General features: G+C 67.7%; 1 protein-coding gene across 2 annotated transcripts in view; it reads left to right on the top strand.

Annotated features, from left to right (window-relative positions):
* The first annotated feature begins 12,971 nt into the window (after window positions 1–12,971).
* LTBP4 (latent transforming growth factor beta binding protein 4) overlaps window positions 12,972–19,981 on the top strand; it is a 26,307-nt gene continuing 19,297 nt past the window's right edge. For both annotated transcript variants that reach the window (XM_067556581.1, XM_067556579.1), the window contains exons 1-3: window positions 12,972–13,022; window positions 13,707–13,938; window positions 15,454–15,629. In XM_067556581.1, the coding sequence (XP_067412682.1) occupies window positions 13,805–13,938; window positions 15,454–15,629 (310 nt within the window). In that variant the 5' untranslated portion in view covers window positions 12,972–13,022; window positions 13,707–13,804. The remainder of the gene's footprint in view (window positions 13,023–13,706; window positions 13,939–15,453; window positions 15,630–19,981) is intronic.

The following is a 19,981-nucleotide window of genomic DNA, read 5'->3' as shown; positions in this document are numbered from 1 at the left end:
TACACTGCGTGCGTGCACACACCTGGACAGACCCCCCCCCCCCCCCCATGCACAGATGTGGACAGACACACCACTCACCCCTTGCACTGACAGATGGACACACACACCATGCACAGATATACCCACACCTTGCCACAGACAGGCACACGCACTATGCATGAACACACCCACACTGATACAGATGGACACATGCAACATGCATGGACATGCCCACCTCACACAGACACACGTGCATACCCATACCAGACATGCTCACAGCCACATGGAAACACTTCTGTCCCCTGTTGAATTTCCAGTGAAGCTGCCCCGTGCTCAGCCCTTAGGGACCCAGGCTGGCCCCACGCCCCTGGCGAGCACCTGTTTTGCCCCTGGCGATCAGCAGCTATCCCCAATGCCCACAGAGCCCCCCTGCACGCAAGGCGCACTCTCACTGGGCCTGTAATGCTGCCCCACCTGCTGCTGGTGGGTCTTGTCAGACACCCAGGTCGAAGGGGAGAATGTCGGCACCTGGCTAAGCCCGGAGCTGGCAGTGGGAGCTGGGGCTGCCCAGGAAGGGACCTTCCCAGCCTGCCTCCCCAGGGACCTTCCAGCATGTTTATATAACAGCCTGAGTCAGCTGGAGCGGAGCCTGCGAAGCGCCCGACCCCTCGCCCGTGGAGAGACCGTTATGTAAGCCTGGACTAGTGCATCTTGAGGGTGGCTGCTGCAGGAAGGGGGGGCTCAGAGCCAGGACACCTGGGTTCTGTCCCTGGCTCTGAGTGGGGTCTAGGGGATAGGCTGGGAGCTGGGACGCCTGGGTTCTGTTCTTGTCTCTGCCACAGACTCCCTGTGGGACCATGGGCAAATTGCCCCACCCCCAACTTTTGCTTCAGTTTCCCCATCTGTAAAGCAGACCGTGATGCTGACCACTGCTGTCACGCTTGTTGAGTGTTATGATGATGATTGCCTGAGACCAGGACCCCGGTGGGCCGGGTGCTGCACAGACCCCAAACAAGATCAGGGGCCCGGTGCGCCAGGTGCTGCACGGACCCCAAGTGCGAGAGTCCCTGCCTCACAGAGCTCCCAGCCTGCAGACAAAGGGTGGGTCTTTCTCTCCATGGCAGAGGAGGACTGAAGCCCAGTCCTCACTCAGCGTCCATGGTGGAGCGGAGGAGGGTGGAGGAGTGACCCTGGAGGGCCTGTTTTGTGCCACAGCCGGAAGGGCACGGGGGGGAGGGTGGGGGGCTTACCAGCAGGCCGAGAGGGGAGGGGTCCCTGCATCTCACATGCTGCTTGGCAGGGGGGGAGGGGGCACCCTGTGCGGGGATGCCCGTCCCTCCACTTCGCCCACTCCGGCCAGTGTGGCTGCAGGAGATGGGGCGGTGGGTTGCATCCTCCCAGCTTCCCCGAGTGCCAGCCTCAGTCATCCCGTCCCCCCATCTCCGTGGGGCTGGGACAGCTGGGTGCTCAGCAGGGGGGACTCTGCTGCCTGCGTGCCAGCCCTGAAATGGCGCCCAGGGGGCGTCCAAGCACCGTCTCTGCTCCCCACCTCCCCCTGTGCCTCGATCAATCGATACCCCCCGTGCCCCTCCCCCGTCCAGCCCCTCCCCGGGGGGCCCCCATCGCTGGAACCTGGTTGTGATGCAGGATGTTGCTCCTGAGGCAGTTGCTTAGCAACCAGCTCGGGCAGCTGCAGATGCGCTCAGCTGTGGGGGGGCGGGGGGGATTGGGCGAGGGCAGCCGGGATGGGGGGCGGGGAGGGGCGGTCGGGTTCGCATCGGAGCATCCCCGGGCGCACGAGGCTGGAGCAGCGCGAGCCCCAGGCCCGGCCCCTCTGCGCGCTCGGGGGGGCGCGGGATCGGGGGGGGGGGGGGGCTGGCAAATGGGCCCCGGGGGCAGCGGCCCGTGAGGAGCCCCGGGGCCGGAGTCCGCCCCTCGCTGTGGGCTCAGGCACTGGCTGGGGCGCGGCCCGGCCCCGGGGACGCGCCGGGCGAGGCTGAGCCGGACGCAGTGACCCGTCGCCCCCCAGGAACCCCCCCAGGACCCCCTACACACTCGGCCCCCACCCCCTTGCACACTTGCCCCCAGCCCTCCCTTGCTCACTCGGCCCCCTCCCCCTTGCACACTACGCCCCCCCACCTCCTTGCGCATTTGGCCCAAGAACCTCTTCCTTGCACACTCACCTCCCAGCGGCCCCTTGCACACTCACCCTCAGAGTCCCCTGCACACTCGGCCCACCAGATCCTCCATGCACACTCGCCCCCACACGCACCCCCACCGGTAGCAGGCAGCCAGACACGCTCGCGTCCCTCGCACGTTCCCTCCCCCAGATGCTCGCCTCTTGCACGCGCCCCCTTTGCACACTCACACGTGCGGGGGGGTCGGGACCATCCCCAGGCCCGCTCTCGCGCTCCCCTGGCTGGAGCCCATTGCGGGGGGTTCCGGGGGGGCCTTGGAGCCGCCCCCCCTAACGCTGCACTCCGTCTCCCCAGCCCGCTCCAGCCGGCCCGGAAGGAGCCGTGACGCGCCGGCCCCCCATGGGTCTCGACTGCCCGTCCTGATGCAGTGTGTGGTAGGTGCCCCCCCGTCCCCCCACCCCAACTGCGCCCTTCCCCTGCTGGGGGGTGGGGACTGGGGCCGCGAACCCAGGCGTCCGGGGTAGGCAGGGGGATCGCGTGCGGGTCTGGGGCGGGGGGGGGGGGAGAACCCCACTGCGACTAGCGCTCTCCCATCCCTGCGTCCCCGGGAGAAAGCTGATCCCTCTGCCCCCCCCCCCCCCCAAGCCCCGTTATGGGGCAGAGCCCCCGGCTCAGCAAGAGCCCGGCAATCTGCAGAAATGAGGGAGGGGAGACATCCCCCCCCCGCCCCCCACGAGCCTGGTTACTGTTAAGGAGGGCAGTGGGACTAGTGGGTTAGAGCAGGGGGGGCTGGGAGCCAGGACTCCTGGGTTCTAGCCTGGCTGGGGGGGGGGGGCGGAAGAGAGGCCTAGTGGTTATGGAGGGGGAGCCAGGACTCCTGGGTTCTAGCTCTGAGAGGGGAGTGGGGTCTAGTGGTTATGGGGCGGGATGGGAGCCAGGACTCCTGGGTTCTCTCCTGAATCTTCCTCTGTTTGGGTCTCAGTTTCTCTGTTGATAAAATGGGGACATTGACTTTCACCTGCCCTCAGGATTTGGGGGGACCCTTAACAACCCCATCACCTCCTCCCCTAGGAGCAGCTCCTGCCCCTGCTCTATGCCGGGGGGAGCTCGGGGTGATCCCTCCCACAGTCCCAGGCTCATTGCTAGGCCATGCCCCAGCCCGGCTGGCACCCCAGGGGAGGGAGGTGTGGGGGAACAGGCTCTAGTGACGCCTTGGTGCCTTCAAGGGGGGGGCACTTCCCCACCTCATTAATATCAGCAGGGGAGAGGCTCTGTCTGGGTCTCTACCCCACAGGGATTTGACCCCTTTCCTCTTGTGGGATTCAAGCCCCTCATGCTGGGGAGGTGGGGAGGCATGGGGCATCCCCCCCCCTGGAGGGCCCCCTATGCCCAGGGCACAAGCCCCCGAAGATGCTCCCCCATGGCCTCCAGTACCCTGAGACCCCAGACCTGGAGAGCCCACTGACCCCATCACACCCATGATTGGTTTCGGGGATGAGGTTTTTCTGGGGTTCCCCCACCCAACCAGGGTTCAGAAAATGCAGTGGGGAGGGCAAAGTCCCCCCGTGTGAAAAATATGTTAGTAGAACTGGGGGAGCCTGGGGCTGGGCGAGCAGGGGGCTGCCGGTCGGGAGTGAGGGGCACCAACGGTGCTAGAGGGGAGGGAGCCCCGTTCTCCCTGCTGACACAGCACTGATGTCATTGGGGGCTGCTGACGGTGGCGGCGGGGTGGGGGTGGGGGGGGGGGGGGCAGCCCAGGCGTTTATTTGCTCATTCATTTGTCTCAGGCTGCGCTCGCCCATTGGAGCTGCTTCCCCCACGACTTCCCCGCCCGTCCCCGGCTGGGGGGAGATCCCAATCCCCCCCACCCATGAGCCAATGGATTGAGCGCACGTAGTGGGGGGTGTCCTGGCTCTTCTTTCCGGGCTCTGGGCACTGGGTGGGGGGGGGGAGTGGAACTGGGGGGCCAGGGTTCCTGCTCTACACCTGGACTGGACCCTTCCCTGGGGAGAGGGCAGGGATGGGGTGCAGTTAGGCTGACGTGCTGCTCATGGGGTGGGGGGGGGAAGCAGGTCACAAATCTGGGGTCCCCTTTGGGGTGATGTTGAGCAGCTGGAGCACTCCCTACCCCTGCCGCACTCCTCTGCCATGCAGCCCAGGGCTGGGAGAGCAGGGGGCTGCGGGTCGGGAGTGAGGGGCACCATGATACCTGCAGGGGCAGCTGGGCTGGGGAGTGTGTTTCGGGGATTGAGCCTCAGGGGTTCTTCTCTTCCCCCAGCTGAGCAGACCAGGCTCCTGGTGTCAGCCCCCTCATTTCCAGGGGGGAGGGGCTGGAACATCTCCCCCCCCCCAGAACCCAGACACCTCCAGTCCCAGAACTGGCCTGGGCCGGGGTGCTGGTGCCAGCTGGGGGGTGACTCAGGATCCGGGGAATCCTTCAGGCTGGGGGGGGATCATGGGAGAGGGGCACAGGGGGCAGCTTTGCCTCCTGGGGGGGAGGCCCCTTGGTCCATCCTGGGGAGACTCGTGCCCCCTCTAGCCTGTTCACCTGTTGCTCCCCATTCTCCCCTGGGACCCTTTGGGCTCCCCCTTCCCTATGCCCCCTCCCACCCAGCAGCCAGGAACACAGCCAGGAACACAGGGCCATCCCACATCTGGCCTGGGGCAGCAGCTTGGGGCAAAGTGAGGGCCTGATTCCAAACCCCCCCCCCCCGCATCTTTCCAGAGAGGAATGGAGTCAGCCCCACATCCCCTCAAACCCCAGGAGACCTGGGGGATCCCATACAGAGAGATCCGGTGGGGGGATGGCCCCTGGAAGGGGGCAGCAAGGGGGACAGTGAGCAGGGAGGGGTCTCCCTGCAGCTGGGGGGTGGGGGAGGGATTCTCTCCCTGCAGGGGAGGTGGGGGGACCAGTGGGGGGAAGTATTGTGGTACCCCCATGGCTGACTCTCTCCCCGGCACCCCAGCAGGTGGACCTGAAGCTGCGGGTTGAGAAGCTCAATGTGAAGATGGTGCCCGGCGGCGCAGGCAGTGAGAGGCCGGGCCTGGGCCCGGTCCGGGAGTCCAAGGAGGACCATGAGGAGCGGGTCCTGGCCATGCTGGGCATCGTGGGCACTGTCCTCAACCTGCTGGTCATCATCTTTGTCTACATCTACACCACCATCTAGCGTCGGTGCCGGGGCCATGGCAGGGGCCCCCCCCAGCTCAGAGCTGCTGTCCTCCCTGCCAGGCAGCGGCCTCCGCCACAGGGACCTGCTGGGCCAGGGATGCGCTGGCCGCTGCCGGGAGCGTGACGGCGACCAGAGGGTGCCCGCGGGGCGATGAGATGCCAGGGAGACGCCCGCATCCTGGAGACACCGGGGAGACATTCTCGCACCTTCTCTGTAAGTGTCCCGGATTCTGCCCCCCTGCACTCCGGGATCTGCTCCTGCCGGGCACCCAGCGACCTACCGTTCCACACATCGACAAGCACAAGGGACTGCCCCCCTCAGGGGAGTAAGGGGGTGCTGGGCCCCCCCAGACTGCACCTGCCACCCCGTCCCCAAAGCATGGAGCCAACGGACCCGCGAGAGGAGACACACCACCTAGCGATGGGGCAGGGACTGTGCTGTGGGGTCGGGAGGTGCTGGGTGCAGATCTGGTGGGCTGGGTGGGGGAGGTGCATGGGGCTCTGAGCTGGAGGGCCCCAGACATGGGGCTCTGTGGGGAACCGCTCAGCAATCACCGTTCCCAATCCCTGAGCCCCCAGCCTCTGGGCTGCGGCTCCATCAGTCTTTGCTTCTTTCACTGCCATGGGCCACCCCAGAGCCATGGGGGGACCCACTTCCACCCCCTGCAGCACTGACCCTCTGCCAGGCTGGGGGGCCTCAGGCTGCTGGGTCTGAGCCAGGGACCCTGGTCCCTCTAGGGAGTGGGACTACGACCCTCCCCCCCAATTTCACCCACAGGACCCTGAGCAAACACCAGGCCCACAGCCTGTAAGTGCAGCCTCTGAAATAGCCAGATCGGAGCTGGCACCCCCCAAAGGGGAAATGCCCCGTGCCCCATTCCCTGCCCTCCCTGAGCCAGCGAGTTCCTGCCCTGGGGCCAGATCGGAGCCAGCGCCCCCCAGAGGGGAAATGCCCTGTGCCTCATTCCGTGCCCCCCTTCCAGTCAAATCTCCCCCCCAGCTCCCTCCCAATGGTTGGTGGTTGAGATTCTCTCTCTTTTAATGGACTCTCTGCTTCTTCCTGGCACATCAGTGGGTGACGCCCTGCGCCCCCAGCCTTAACCCCCAGCCCCCCCCACAGGACGGGGCGTTTGCCACCTGCGGAGCCAGGCCGGTGCTGCCCCACGTGGGGGTGGGGGGGCTCTTCCATCCAAGTGCTTTATGGAGGGTCAGACAGAGGCCTGGCTCGGCACGGCTCTCTGCAACCACCGGTGCCCCCCTGACCCTCCTCTCCGAGAATGTGGGGTGCATGTGGGGGGTTGGGCTATCCCTAACCCCCAACGGTGGCCGAACATTTAACGAGACAAAAACTCCTTGCAAGGAGGCCGCCTAGTTCTGCCCGGTTTGGGCCCCGTTTCCAACCAAGTGGGAAAAAAACCCCAACAACTGCAGCCGTCCGGGCATGTCCCAGGGGGCACAGAGAGTGCCTGGGTCCCTGGGCGAATCTGCAGGGCAATGGATCCACTCACCTGCCTCCTGCCTGTCGTGCCAGGAAATTCCCCGAGGCCCCAGCCTGGGGTACCCCAACTTCACCCCCCCCCCCAAACAAACAAACTGTCTGAGCTGGGGAGAGTTCCAGGCATTTTTCTACCCCCTAGTTCTCCCACGCCTTTTGCTCTGGTGAGGGAATTGTGCAAACAGGGGGGGCAGCTATTTGGTCTCCCACCTGGGGGGGGGGGGGAGAATGGCAGAGGGGCTTTTGTAATGACCCTACTGTAACTGGGCGGTTTTATACGTGGGGGGGAGGGTGGAACAATCACAATGAAATGTTTATGGACTACAGCTCCAGGTGTTGGACTTGCTGCTGGATGGGGGGGGGGGGGCAGGGGTTGTGCAGGGTGCAGGGAGCCCCTCGGCCCACCCAGCTGTGCCCTGCTGGGGTGTCTGTCTTGGTGTCTCCGCGTCACAAATCCACAGGAGCTGGGCTACAACCCCAGCTTTTAAACAGTCCCTGGAAGGGAGCCTTCAGTGTTCCAGAACCCCCTGGGTCCTGCTCCTCCTCCAGCCTCCTGCTTCACCCCAGGAGCTCTACCTAGCAAAGCCAGCCAGGCCCAGCTCCAGGCCAGGGGCTCGTCCGCTCCTTGGGGTCTCGTGCATCCAGCCCGGAGCTGCAGGGATGCCCGGCAGCCTGGCCCAAGGTGAGTTCGTTGGGCACCGGGCCCCAGCAGCGGGCATCCTCCGCTCAGCTCAGAGACATCGAGGTTCAGCTGTCTTCCGTCCCAGCCACGCTGCCATGGCCGTGTTTCCCCTCTGTCTGGCTGTCCCTCTGTCTGTCCCAGGCCAGAGCTGCTCTGTCTTTCCCAAAAGCCAACCTGGCACCTTTCGGTCCATTGGGCAGCTCCACAGAGCCCTGCTGAGGTCCCCGGTGCCAACGGTCCAGTCCCTGTCCTTCAATGTCAGCTGTCAGGCCGTGGGGTCCTGTTGTCTTTCTGTGCCCTCCATTGACCTGGCGGGTGTCAGGGCCCGTCTGTCCCACCCCATGTGACCTGATCCCCTCCTGTCTCTGCACTGTCCCCAGAGCGGCTTTAATCCCTTTGCGCCCACCGGGTAGAAAGGCCCAGTGTGGAGGGAAACTGAGGCACACGTAGGCACCATCGGAATGGGACAGAAAATCCCCACGTTGTCAGGCTGGGTGTGGAAATGTGGGGCTGGAAGCATGTCCGTCTCTCTGTGCGTGTGTCCATCCGTCCCACTCTGTGTATCGCTGCCTGTGTGTCAGAGCCACCTGGGGAGGTAACTGGGGGGCAAGGCTGGGCCACCAGCCGGCACCAACCCCCAGGCAAAGGAGGGGCAGAGGCTGGGCCAGCAACAGCCCCTCAATGTCCCTCCCCCCCCAGTAAGCCCTTTCCAGGAGCAGCCCTCACATGGCAGGCTAGAAACAGGGGGGCGGGGCCTGGGAGCCCGGACTCCTGGGTTCTCGCTGCGCTCTGGGAGCGGAGTGAGGTCCCGTGGTTGGGGGGCGGGGGGGAGAGTCTGGGAGCCTAGACTCCTGGGTTCTCGCTGCGCTCTGGGAGGGGAGTGGGGTCCAGTGGTTGGGGGGAGGGGGGAGTCTGGGAGCCCGGACTCCTGGGTTCTATCCCCGGCTCTGGCCAGGCTCCAGGACGAGTGTGACTCGGGCCCCCGCTCCCAGCCTTGCAGCCCCGGGAGCCGAGCTGCCCCCTCCAGGCACCTGCGCCGCGGGGCCCCTCCCCGGCCCCCGGCCATTGGCTGCGGGGAGGGAGGGCCGGAGACCGGGCCTGGCCGCGCTCCTATTGGCCGGGCCGCGAGGAGCCGGGCCGGCTCCGCCGCTTCTCTCTTGTCTCCGGCCGGAGCGGGGAGCCCGGAGCCCAGCGCGCCCCAGCCGCGTCCCACGCCGCGCCCGGGGATCCCCCCGCCGCGCTACCCTCCCCGACCCCGGGGGATGCCCCGGGGCTCCCCGCCGAGATGCCGCCGCCCGCGCTGGCCGCCCTCGCGCTGCTGCTGGCCGCGCTGCAGTTGCTGGAGGTGCGAGGGGCCGGCGGGGCAGCGGGGTCCCAGGTGCTGAGCCCCGCCCCCAAGGACCAGCCCCCCCGGCCTGGCCGCCCCGTCCCCTCGGGGCCCCACCCGCCCCGCCCGGAGGAGAAGCGCAGACGGACCCTGGCCCGTCGGGGGGAGCGAGCGCCCAAGGCAGCCAGGTGAGTGGGGATGGGTGCCCCCCGCCCTGGGGGGTGCCCCCGCCCTCTGGATCTGAGGAGCCCCTGCACCGGGGTCTGGGTTGCACCGGGGGGTGCCAGGGACCCCCAGGGGCTCAAGATCTGGGGTCAGATCTGTCTCTGTCACACACACCCCAGGTTCGCCCCCTTGCCCTGGCACTTCAGCCCCAGAGCCCAGACTGGGGAGAGGGAGCCAGGCCCCCCGACACTGCCCTGCCCCCTTGAGTGGTGCCCAGCAGGCTGGGGGCAGGGAGGCTTGGCTGGGGCTGGCACAAGGTCTGGGACCCCAGGCCTGGCAGAACAAGGGGGGCCCAGGGGATGGGGCTACCAGACTTGCCCTGCAGCCCTGAGTGCCCAGACTAAACCAGCCTGGAGTTGGGGGGCAGAGGGCAAGAGGGGGGAGGAATCAGCTACTCTAAAACCCAAGCCCTCTGCAGCTTCCTGCGCCCGGCACAGTTTGGCTCGGCTCGAGACGGGAGCTGGGGGGCTCCAGGCTGGGCCCACACTGGGTCTGGCACTGTCTGTTCCCCTCTCGGGCTGCGGGGGGCTGGCCCCATGCTGGGTCTGGCACTGTCTGTTCCCCTCTCGGGCTGCGGGGGGCTGGCCCCATGCTGGGTCTGGCACTGTCTGTTCCCCTCTCGGGCTGCGGGGGGCTGGCCCGGGCAGGGCTCCATCTGGAATCACGTTCAGAAGCGAGGCTGGTGCTGAGCTGGCAACTGCGCCGTCCTCCCATGGGGAGGGGCTGCGATGTCTGCCCCACTGCCCGCCCCACTACCTGCCCCACTCTCCTAAGGGATGGCAACTGGACAGACCTGTTTCCACCCAAGCTGAGCAGCTGCCATGAGGCTTGCCAGGGTCTAGCTCTGTGACCCCTGCACTGCTCTACCGGTGCCCCTCACTCCTGATCCACACTCCCACCTATCCCAGCCCTGGACCCCCTGATCTTCTGGTGCCCCTCACTCCTGACCTGCAGCCCCTGCTCTCCCAGCTCTGGGCTCCCCACATCCAGCTCTGTGGTTTCTCAGAAGTGGACTGTGGTTCTGGTCCTTCTCCTCTAGCCAGCACCTTGGCCCCTGGAGCCCAGGGCCTTTACCGTCGTGGAGGCTTGGGTCTGCCTGGGTTGGAGGCCCAGAGTCCCAGGCCTCGGCTGTGCCACCGGCTGCAAACTGTCCCTCCTTGTTGCCTGGGGCCGGGGTAACTCTCCCCAGCAGCACCCGCGGGTACCTGGGATCCCGGCCGGGCTCTGTAGTTGCCACGAAAAGAAGCCGGGGGGTGTCTGGGGAATTTGCATTTGAGGGAGTTTTGGCCTATGGCTGCCCTGCAGAGAAATGCCCCAAGGTGCGCCTGGAGGGGCCCATGATGGGGTGCTGTGGGGTGCTCTCTGACCAGGCAGAGACAGAGCCCTGCCCCCCTCTGACTGGGCTGCTCCTTTCCAATGCTCCACACCTGGGTCCGAGCAGTACAGGGCTCATGACACACACACACACCTCCCAGCAGATGCAGCTCTAGCCACGCTGTTGTCCTGCCCAGTGCAAGGCCGGGAGCCCCCAGGTCAGGTGCCCTGAGACCCGACTGCCCCAGCCGAGTATCCAGGTGTTCTCTGGGGTAAAGTCCCTTCCCCCACGTGTACCAGAGTCGCTCAGCCCCGGCCGTGCCTGTAGGTCGGAGCCCAGTGGGGGTGTCCTGTCGAGATGGCTGGTGGGGAGCTTGCTGCAGAAACAGCCAGAGCTGTGGAGGATCGACCCCAGGCGTGCCGGCCCCATGCAGCCCCCCACAGCCAGGCTTCCTGGGATGGGGGGATTCGGGGCCAGCCCTGGGCAAAGGCGGGGAACACGGGAGACGGGCCCCAACCATCCCTGGAGTCCAGCAGGGTCCCTGCCTTGGAACATCCTGGGTTACGGGGGAGCCCCAAGCCCCCCACCCCGCACTCCCACCAGTGTGAATCCACTTTGTAACTGGAACCCAGGCTGGGGCAGCAATGTCTGGACCCAGCTCCTTCTCCAGGTTAATGGGGGGAACTGGCTCTGCTCTAGTAAACTGAGAGTGAAGGGGGCAGGAGTGTGGGGCACTGGCAGAGCTGTGCAGGGGGAGCCCAGGGCTGGGGTATCAGGAGGCTGTAGGTCAGGATTGAGGGGCACTGGCAGCGTGGGGGAGGAGAGAAGGGAGTCCAGAAGTGGGGTAGCAGGGGGCTGTGGGTCAGGAGTGAGGGGTGCTGGCAGATCTGGGGGGGTGGGGGCCCTGGTCTGGGAACTGGGTTGCCATGTGGCTCTTCCCCAGGGTTCAGCCTCTGCCCAGGGTGGAGAGCCAGGCAGTCGGGTGCCCCCCACCTGCCTGCACTGCCCCCCCCCCCGCAGGCCTGGCCCCTCTGCTCCTGCGCTGTGGGTCTGGGTGCTGCTGACGGCTGATGGCTTTTCCATGCGGCTGGGGGGGGGGATCCCCCTGGCTGGGATGCTGGGCTGTGGGGGAGGGGGGCCCTGGCAGCTTCTGAAGGAAACGTGGCTGAGGAATTTTGGGGCCAAGTTTCCGCCTCGTGGAGCTGCCCCTCCCCCTCCACGTCTATGCAGCAGGGGGGTCGGGGGGGGGGCTGATCCTGGCTGCAGAGGAGCCCCCCCATGCTCTGGGCACGTGGCGTGGCAGGCTGAGGGACTGGGGATAGGGCAGAGCGAAGAGGGACCGGGGGCTGAAGGGGAGGGGCCCTGGCTGGGAGGACTGGGGGGGGGGGAGCTGCATTGCTGGGGGCTTGGCCATGCACTTGGCTCCCAGCTGCAAAAGCCATTTGGGGCACGTGAGACTCTGCTAGAGCCCAGCCCCCCACCTCCTGCCAGAGCCAGCCCCCCCCCCCATTCCAGCCCCATGACTGCTGGGGAGACAAGGAGTGGGGTCTAGTGGCTGGGAGGGGGAGCTAGGAGCTAGAACTCCTGGGTTCTATCCTGGCTTGGGGAGGGGAGTGGGGTCTAGTGGTTAGAGCAGGAGGCTGGGAGCCAGGCCTTGCTGTACCCACCTCTTCTCTGGCCTTCGTCCGTCCTGTGGAATTGGCTCCTAGAACAAAATGCTGCGTCCCCCCCCGTGGAGCCAGGTGACCACTCCCCAGGCTGAGCTGCTGGCCCTGTTGTGCTGTGCACGGGGGGGGGGCAGGGTTCTGGCTGTGCCCCCCCCCCCACCTCAGTTTTGCTTTAACTTGTGCAGGGGCCATGGGACCAGGAGTCCTTGAGCTGCTGCCAAGCCCCTCTCCCAGCATCCCCCATGTGCCGCAGGCCTGGGCATCACCTGACTGGGCTGGGGGTGGGGGGTGGTCGTGGCTGTGCAGCCCCCCCCCCCGCCGGCGGGATGGGACCCAGCGTCTCCTCCTGCCCCAGGGTCAGGGTGTCATAAATCACATGATGGGGCCTCCCGGGAGTGAGAATCAGAGACCAACTCTCATCCTGGCTCCCAGCCCCCTGCTCTAACCACTAGACCACCCCTCCCAGAGCTGGGATAGAACCCAGGAGTCCTGGCTTCTCGCTCCCCAGTGGGGCAGCCCCCCCACAGAGCCGTGTGCATGAGAGGGAGGTCAGGCCTGTTAGCTTGGGGTCCCCAGCACCTGCTACCCCCCGCTGCACCCCCAGGAATTTCCCTGGAGGGCCTGAGTGACTCAGCACCAGCCCCCCATGAGACTGGGAGGGGGCATGGGAACTGGACCTGGTTCCGCAGGGGATGGGGGGCTGTTCCGGTGTGGGCCTTGCTGGCTGGGGGGCCGACCTCTGCCCCGGGACTGTGTGGGTGGGAAGGGGGCATCGGGTCCGGGGGTCAGGTCAGGCTGGGACTTGGCAGGTACAGAGACCTGGGGCAGGGGGTGAGGCCGGGCTGCCTGGCTAGGGGCACCGCTTGTGTTCCCCGTCCTGGCCCTGGGGGTCTCCCGCTCTGCCTGGGGGCAGCGGAGCCAGGCCTCCCCTCACCGTGCTCTGTTCCCCTGCAGCCCCCATGTGTGCGGAGAGGCCTGTTGCCCGGGCTGGAGCCTGGCCCCCAAAACCCAGAAGTGCACCAAAGGTACTGGGGAGGGGAGGGGGAGGAGATGGCAGGGGGGTAGGGACCCTGAGCTGGCGGGGGCTGGCAGGGGGAGGGGCAGGGATCCTGAGCAAGGGGCCCCATTACCAGGATAATCACTAATTGCTCCCTGGCACCCCCCCCCCCCCCCCTCCTGCTGTCTCATCCTGGCTGCGTTTGCTCCCCCCAGGGCCAACCTGTAGCCTCCTGCCTCGGTCCCCCCCCTTTGCTCCAGTGCTGCTCCCAGCCTGGGCTGTAGGTGGCAGCAGACCCCCACCTGCAAGGCCAGGAGCTGGGGATGTGGGGGGGGGGGCAACCCCTGGGGGGAGCCTACCCAGAGCGCCAGGGGCTGGGGAGGGTAAATGGGCTCCTGGCCAATCCCAACTCCCTTCCTCCCCCCCCCCCACATTTGGGGTCAGCCTCACCCTCCTGGCTGGGGGGCAGGGACCCTGGGGAGGAAGCTGAGCTGTGCCAAACCCCCAGTGCCAGCCCCCCCAGGCCATGGGAAGTGGGGGGGACTGTGGGGACTGAGGGCTGGGAGGTGGGGGGGGAGCTGTGGGGAGAGGGAAGCCGCATGGGCTGGGGGAAGGGAGGGTTGGGAGTTGGGGGAGCCGTGGTGGGAGGGGTTAGGCTTTGGGGGGGACCCCAGCTCTCTCCCTCCTCGTGACCCCTCATCTCTCCCCCCAGCCATCTGCACCCCACGGTGCCGCAACGGGGGGCTGTGCCGGGAGCCGCAAGTCTGCACCTGCCGCCCGGGGTTTGCTGGCCGCCGCTGTGAGCAGACCATGCCCCCCACTACCCCTTTGGGGCTCCCCCCAGGGCCAGGGCCCAGCTCCCGCCCGGTCACTGCCTCCGGCCTGCGCCCCGCAGCGGGCAACGCCTCCAGGAAGGCAGCGTCCGTGCACTGGCAGCCGCTGACGTGAGTGGGGCGAGGGCCGTGGGGCAATGGGGGGAGCGAGGGCTGTGGGGCAATGGCGGGGGTGTGGGTCATGGGGGGCCCGCGGTTCTGATCCGCTCCTCAATCTCAGCTGCTGCTTATTCTCTCGGCATCAGCTGGGCCCCCTTGGGGGGGGCCCCCCTACCCAGTTCCCCGGCAGCCTGGCTGATATCGGGGTGCTCCCGGGCCCTGGCTCGGGGCCGGGCTGGGATCGGCTCTGAGTTCTCAGATTCACCACACAGCCCCCAGCGCCCCCCAGGAGACACGCACCCCCCCCCCCCCCCCCCCCCCCCCCCCCCCCCCCCCCCGGGGAAGGACCCTGGAGGGGGAAAACCCTGGAAGGTGGCACCCCCAGAGTTGATCCCTTCCCAGCAGGAGACCCCGCCCTGCCCAGGGCCCATGGGGGAGACGCTCACGTCTCAGGCCGCGCCGGGGCTATTTATAGACCTATTAAAATTCTCTCGCCTCCGCCCCGCCCCCCCCCCCCCCCCCCCCCCGACTCGGCTTTTTATCATCTCCCCACCCCAATCCCCGCCTGGCACTGGCTGCCCCTATTTGGTAGCAGACGCCTCTGGGCCGACACAGGAGGGAGAACGGGGGGACAGCTCCTCAACCCCGGATCGGGCCCTGGACTGCTTGGCCTTAGCTTGACCTCCCATGGGGCTCTGAGATCCCCCCAGCCTGGGGAGACCACCCCCACCCCCCGGTCTCCTGTGCTGCAGGCTGGAGCCCACGGACCCAGTTTGGGGTACCTGGGTCTGTCCCTCCGCTGGGGGTGGGGGGGAGAATCATCCCCCTGGGCCCTGGCAGCTCCGTGAGATTTACAGGGGACGGGGAGAGCTGAGTGCCCTGGGCTCTGTTCCCCGCTGGTCTGGAACTGCTCCCCCTCCCCTGGGCCCCCAGCTCTGGGCTGCTGGGGGCGGGGGGGGGGGGCAGTGGCCAGGCCCCAGCTCCTAGGTTCCCAGGCCCTGCCCTTCCCGGCTGGCTGGGCCAGGGCGCGGCAGGAAGCCAAAGCCCTGAGCTCATGTCCCAGCTGAAGTGTGCGTGCGTGCGCGCGTGTGTGTGCATGTGCATGTGTGTGCGGGGGACCGAGGAGCCGCCCAACTCCGCCAAAGGGGGAGCCTGTCCCCCACCACAGGGATTCTCACCTAGTCTGTTACCTCAGCTCCCCCCTCCCCAAGCCTGCATCTGCAGCCTCCTGCTCGGGACTCGGCAGTGAGGTCTAGTGGTCAGAGCAAGGGGGGGCTGGGAGCTAGGACACCTGGGTTCTCTCCCCAGCTCTGACACTGACTTTCTGGGTAGCGCGAGTGGTTGGTGGGGTCAGGGGAGTCACTGGGAGGCAGGGGAGTCGGTGGGTGGGGGAAAGATGCAGGGACAGTGGAACAGGGGGTCAGTGGGGGGCAGGGAGCTGGCGGAGGCGTGGGCACAGGCACGGCGGGGGGGGGGAGGGTTGCTGGGCATGGTGGCTGCCTCCTCACTCAACGACCTGCTCCCCAGGCTGGCAGAGCTCCAGGCTGTGCTGCGGCGTCGGGCCGCCGGCCCCACAGACAAGATGGCGTCGCTGCTGGCCAAGCACCTGGAGGCCCAGCGAGGCAAAATCGCGCGCCCCACAGCCCCGGCCAGCACCCGGCCCCCCCATGGGAGGCAGACCTTGCACCGCAGCTCCCGGCCTGGTAAGGGGGCAGGGCCTGGTGGGTGGGGAGAAGGCCAGGGTGGGGTTGGTGTGGGGCGGGGTGGAGGTCTCCATGCGTTGCGGGGGGGCCTTGCCTGGGGTGAGGGAGGCCTTGGGGTGGGCCTGGGTGGGGCAACAGGGCAGGGTCCATGTGGTGACCCCCTCAGCCACGATCCTCCCCTCCCCCCCACTGGCCAGGCCCCTTCCCCTAGCACTTGCCCCGGGTAGCTGCCCCGCTGCTCCCCAATCCCCCATCTGGGGCCAACTGTCCCAGTTGCCCCCTCCCTCTCTGCCCCCCCCCAATCACGAAACTGGTCCCTTTGCCAGCCTCTGACATGAGAGAAGGAAATGGCTGCAGAGGGGGGCACCAGAGTCACCCCCATGGGACCCCCAGAGCCAGAGCAGAGTCCCAGCTCCCACTCTGCAACGGTGGGTGGGGGGTTCCGGGGCTGCAGGTTGGGAGTGAGGGGCACCGGCAGGGCTGGGGTGGGAGCCAGCGGGGGGGGGGCTGTTCGCAGCATCTCCCATTTCCCACTCTGTGGATCCTGCGCAGGATGGGGGGGGGTCAGGCAGAAGGCTTGGGGGGCGTCGGCAGGAGGGGAGCCATGAGTGGGGAGGGGGCTCCCGGCCACGGGTCCTTCTCTCAGGAGCTGAGTGGGATTTTCCAGCTGCTGCCAGGCTGGGCTGCCGCCCACATGGGTTGTGGGGGCTGAGCAGCCCCTGGGGGGTGGCCTGGGGGGGGGCAGCTGCCTCTCTGCTCCCCTCCCCCATCTCCTGGCTCCTTCCCCTCCCCCTGGGGGACTTTGGCAGGAAAACGTGACATCACAGCTGTCTCCATGACAACCGGGCATGACCTCATGGGGTGAATGTCCCTCTGGGGATGGGGGGGGACAGGCCCAGCCCCCTTGCGTGGACCCCCCCCCACATCCCAATCTGTTTCCCCTCCTGCCCCACCACGTGTCTGTCACCCTGGCTGTGACCCCCCCCCCAGGCTGAGCTGCCCCCTCCTTCCCCACTGCTTGTACTGCCCCCCCCCCCCCCAGTGCTGAGGGGCATCCTTGGGTCTCCTGCCACCCAGCTCTGTCCTGGGACCCGGGGGGGCATCCTGTCCCTGCGCCCCCCCCACACCCCGCATTACCCAGCTCTGGGTCTCGCAACTTTAACAGAAACAAACAAAACAACATTGTCTATAGCAAAGTGGGGGGGGGGGGGCACGGCCACGGCTCTGTGTGTGTGCTGGGGGGGGGTGTATGGCCATGACTCTGTGTGTGTGGACAGGTGGGGGTGTCTCAGCGCTGGTAGCTCTGCTGGGGGGGAAGGAGAGGGAGGGGCTGTGTTGTGAGGAACAGAGGGGGGCACCCTGGCCCCATCCCCAGAAAGCCGGGTGCCCCTTGGCGGCACACAGCTTTTCCCAGGGATGTGTGTGTCCCCCCCCCCCCCCCCCCCGTGCACTCACACCTGGGACGGCTACCGCAACCCCGGGCGCAGGGGCTGCAGATGGGGGCGGGGGGCGCAGGGGAGGGGGGACTACAGCCAGGGACAAGGGTGCGTGCACGCGTGCGTTTGCCCTAGGGAACCCGGGCGACACCCGTGAGCACTCGCTGGGCGCTGGGGACGTCGCAAGCTGGGCGCCTCTGGTGTGGGCCCAGCGAATTCCCGGTGATGGGGGCAGGAAGCCCAGGCTGGGAGCAGCTGGGGGGGGGCCCTGGGAGAGGGCTCAGGACGGGCAGGGGTGGGGTGGGGTGGGGTGGGGCCCGGCCCTGCCGGCAGAGCTGGGAAGAGTTAACGCGGCCGGTGGTGGCCGAGGTCCCTCGCAAACATTGTTGCTGGCGCCCGGCCCAGCCCAGCTCCGCGCGCTGCTTCCAATTAGCTGGCCGGGCACTCGGCGCGGCGCGGGAGTCGAGCGCCATCACTCCCTGCCTGCTCCGCTCCGGCCCCGGCCTGCCGCCCCCCCCCCCCGAGGGGGCAGAGGGACAGGCATGGCCGGTGCCCTCGCCACCCTCCTGGTGCCCACGGTCCTGGCCCTGCTGGCCGCCCGCCCGCCCTCGGCCGCCGGCCAGGCCGCTGACCAGCTGCGGGTGCTTTTTACGCCCACGGTGTGCCGCGTGCACTGCGCTGGACACCGCTGCACCCACCGCTGCGAGCGCGGCAACGCCACCATGCTCTACAGCGGGGACCACGCCGGCCCCGCCGCCCGCGCCGCCGGCTTCCGCGTCTGTGAGTACCCGGGGAGGGCACCTGCGGCCGCGGCTGGCAAGCAGGACGGGTGCCGCGCCCTGGGCACGGCTGGCATCCGACCGACGGGGCTGCGAGACGCCCTTGCCGGCTGCACTGGCCCGGCCCCAACTCCTCGTGCGCCCTGGGGCTCGGCAGCCAGGGCCGTGCGTCCCCCGGCCCGCAGCTGGGTGCTGGGCTACCACCCACCCCTTCGCTCTCTGCCCCGCTGGCAGCCAGTAGCTGACATCCTGCACCTGCCGTCGCTGCCCGTCGGGGGCTGGCCCTGCGGATGGGGAGGAGCTGTGTGGGGCTGGGCCCAGGTGTCTGCTGTGGGGCTGCCTGTAGGGCTGGGGGGGTCAGGGCTGGGTGTTGGGGGGTTCTCGGGGTTCCGTGGGTTAAGCCCTGCGCCGAGAGCAGGGGGAGGCTTTTCCCAGCATGTCCCAGCTGCTCCGCATCCCCCCCCCCTGCATGAGCTCATCCCCGGTTCCTGGCATGCGACACCCCCCACCCAACCCACTCTGGGCTCCCCAAGCCCCTTGCCAGCCCTGGGTATGTGTGGGGCACCCCCCCCCCCCCAGGTTCGGAGCCGACTCTGCCTCATCCAGGCTCTGCGGCAGGACCCGCCCGAACTTCCTCCGGGGGTGAAAACGGGGAATTTCAGAGAATAAACAAGGGCCTCGGGCGTGGGAGCCGGAGTCAAGGACTCTGGAGCTCAGCCATCTGCCTCCGGATGCCTGGGTTCTATCCCGGCTCGGGGAGGGGAGTGGGGTCCAGTGATCAGAGCGGCGAGGCTGGGAGCCAGGACTCCTGGGTTCTGCCTTGAGTGAGACCCTTCGCCTCCCCCTGCCTCAGTTTCCCCCGGCGTGGGGCAGGTGGGGTTAATGTGGAGCTGGGTCCCCTTCAGAGGAGGGCTGGGCAGAGGCATAGTCTCTCCCAGAGGCAGACTGGACAGCGCCCCACCCCGTGTCCCCCACGCTCCGGGCTTCGGGATGTGTGTCCATCCTCCGGTGCCAGGGCTGAGCCTCCTCCCCAGGCAACTTGGCACAGGAGGGTGGGGGGCAACTGAGAGTCCATGTCTCCAGCCCAGTCCCCGTCCCCTGGGATACTGACCAGCCTGCACCCCATCCCTGCTGGGGGTTCCTGGGGCGGGGGGAAATCCTGGGAGGGATCAGTGCCCCTGCCAAGGGGCAGTGCCCCCCCCATGCATAGTGCCTCTTTTGCTCCATCAGCCCCCACCTGTCCTGGATCACCCCCCCACACACACAATTGCAAAGCCCAGGGGCTTCCCCACCATTGCAAGGGCTGCGCCGTGTCAGGGCCTGATGAGCCGCGCAGCTCTGGGGTTGGGGGCCTGCACTTGCTGCCAATGGACCAAGGTCTCTGCTCTCGGGGAGCCCAGGCACGCGGGGGGGACGACTGCGGAGCAGGGGGCCGGGCCTAGGTACTTCCAGCCAGAGGGCAAGCGCTGCCCCCTTGCCAGGGCCCGGCTGGCTTCCCTCACGGCCCAGAACAACCAGGCGTTTCTGGGAGTGTGGGGCTGATGGGTGGACCCACGACGACGCCCGCCTCACAGAGAAGAGCTGCTTGGAGGGTCTGGGAGGGGCCTGTCCCCCCCCCCTACCCTTTGGGGGCACAGGCCAGGCTGGGAACAGTGGGGGGGAGCCTGTCTGCAGCCAGGTTCTCCTCTTCCCCCCGCCCCAAGCTGCTTCCTGGCCCCCCCTTCCCCTGCTGCTCCCAGCTGCTGCGGCTGGTGGGGTTCAGGGTGTCGTCACCTGAAGCTGGGTCCCAGCGGGGGTGGTCCCAGCTCCATGGGGCTCAGTCCTGAGCACTGGGGGGGGCTGCAGATGCCCTCTCCCCACCACCCCCCCGGCTCATTTCATGGAGGGGGTCTGTGAGGGGGATCCCCAGAGCTCAGTGTCTGGTGGGGAAGGGGTGTGCTGGGGGTCTTTGCCTGCACCCCCCCCCCCCCGAGGGCTCTGTCCACTTTCCTGGGCGGGGCTGTGTTAAGGGGGAGGAGGCCAGGCAGGGGAGGGGTTGCTGGGGGGGGCCTTGTGCCAGCAGGCTCTGAGACTGCCTGACACGCCCCCCCATTACAGTTCCCCGCGTCCCCTTGATCTGACCCCAGCCCAGCTGCTC

This window comes from Emydura macquarii, unplaced genomic scaffold, assembly GCF_026122565.2.
Source record: "Emydura macquarii macquarii isolate MOO-44397 ecotype Brisbane River unplaced genomic scaffold, CSIRO-AGI_Emac_v2 contig_1790, whole genome shotgun sequence".
In the NCBI taxonomy this organism is placed as follows: Eukaryota; Metazoa; Chordata; order Testudines; family Chelidae; genus Emydura; species Emydura macquarii.
This window is presented reverse-complemented; position numbering and strand designations above follow the sequence as displayed.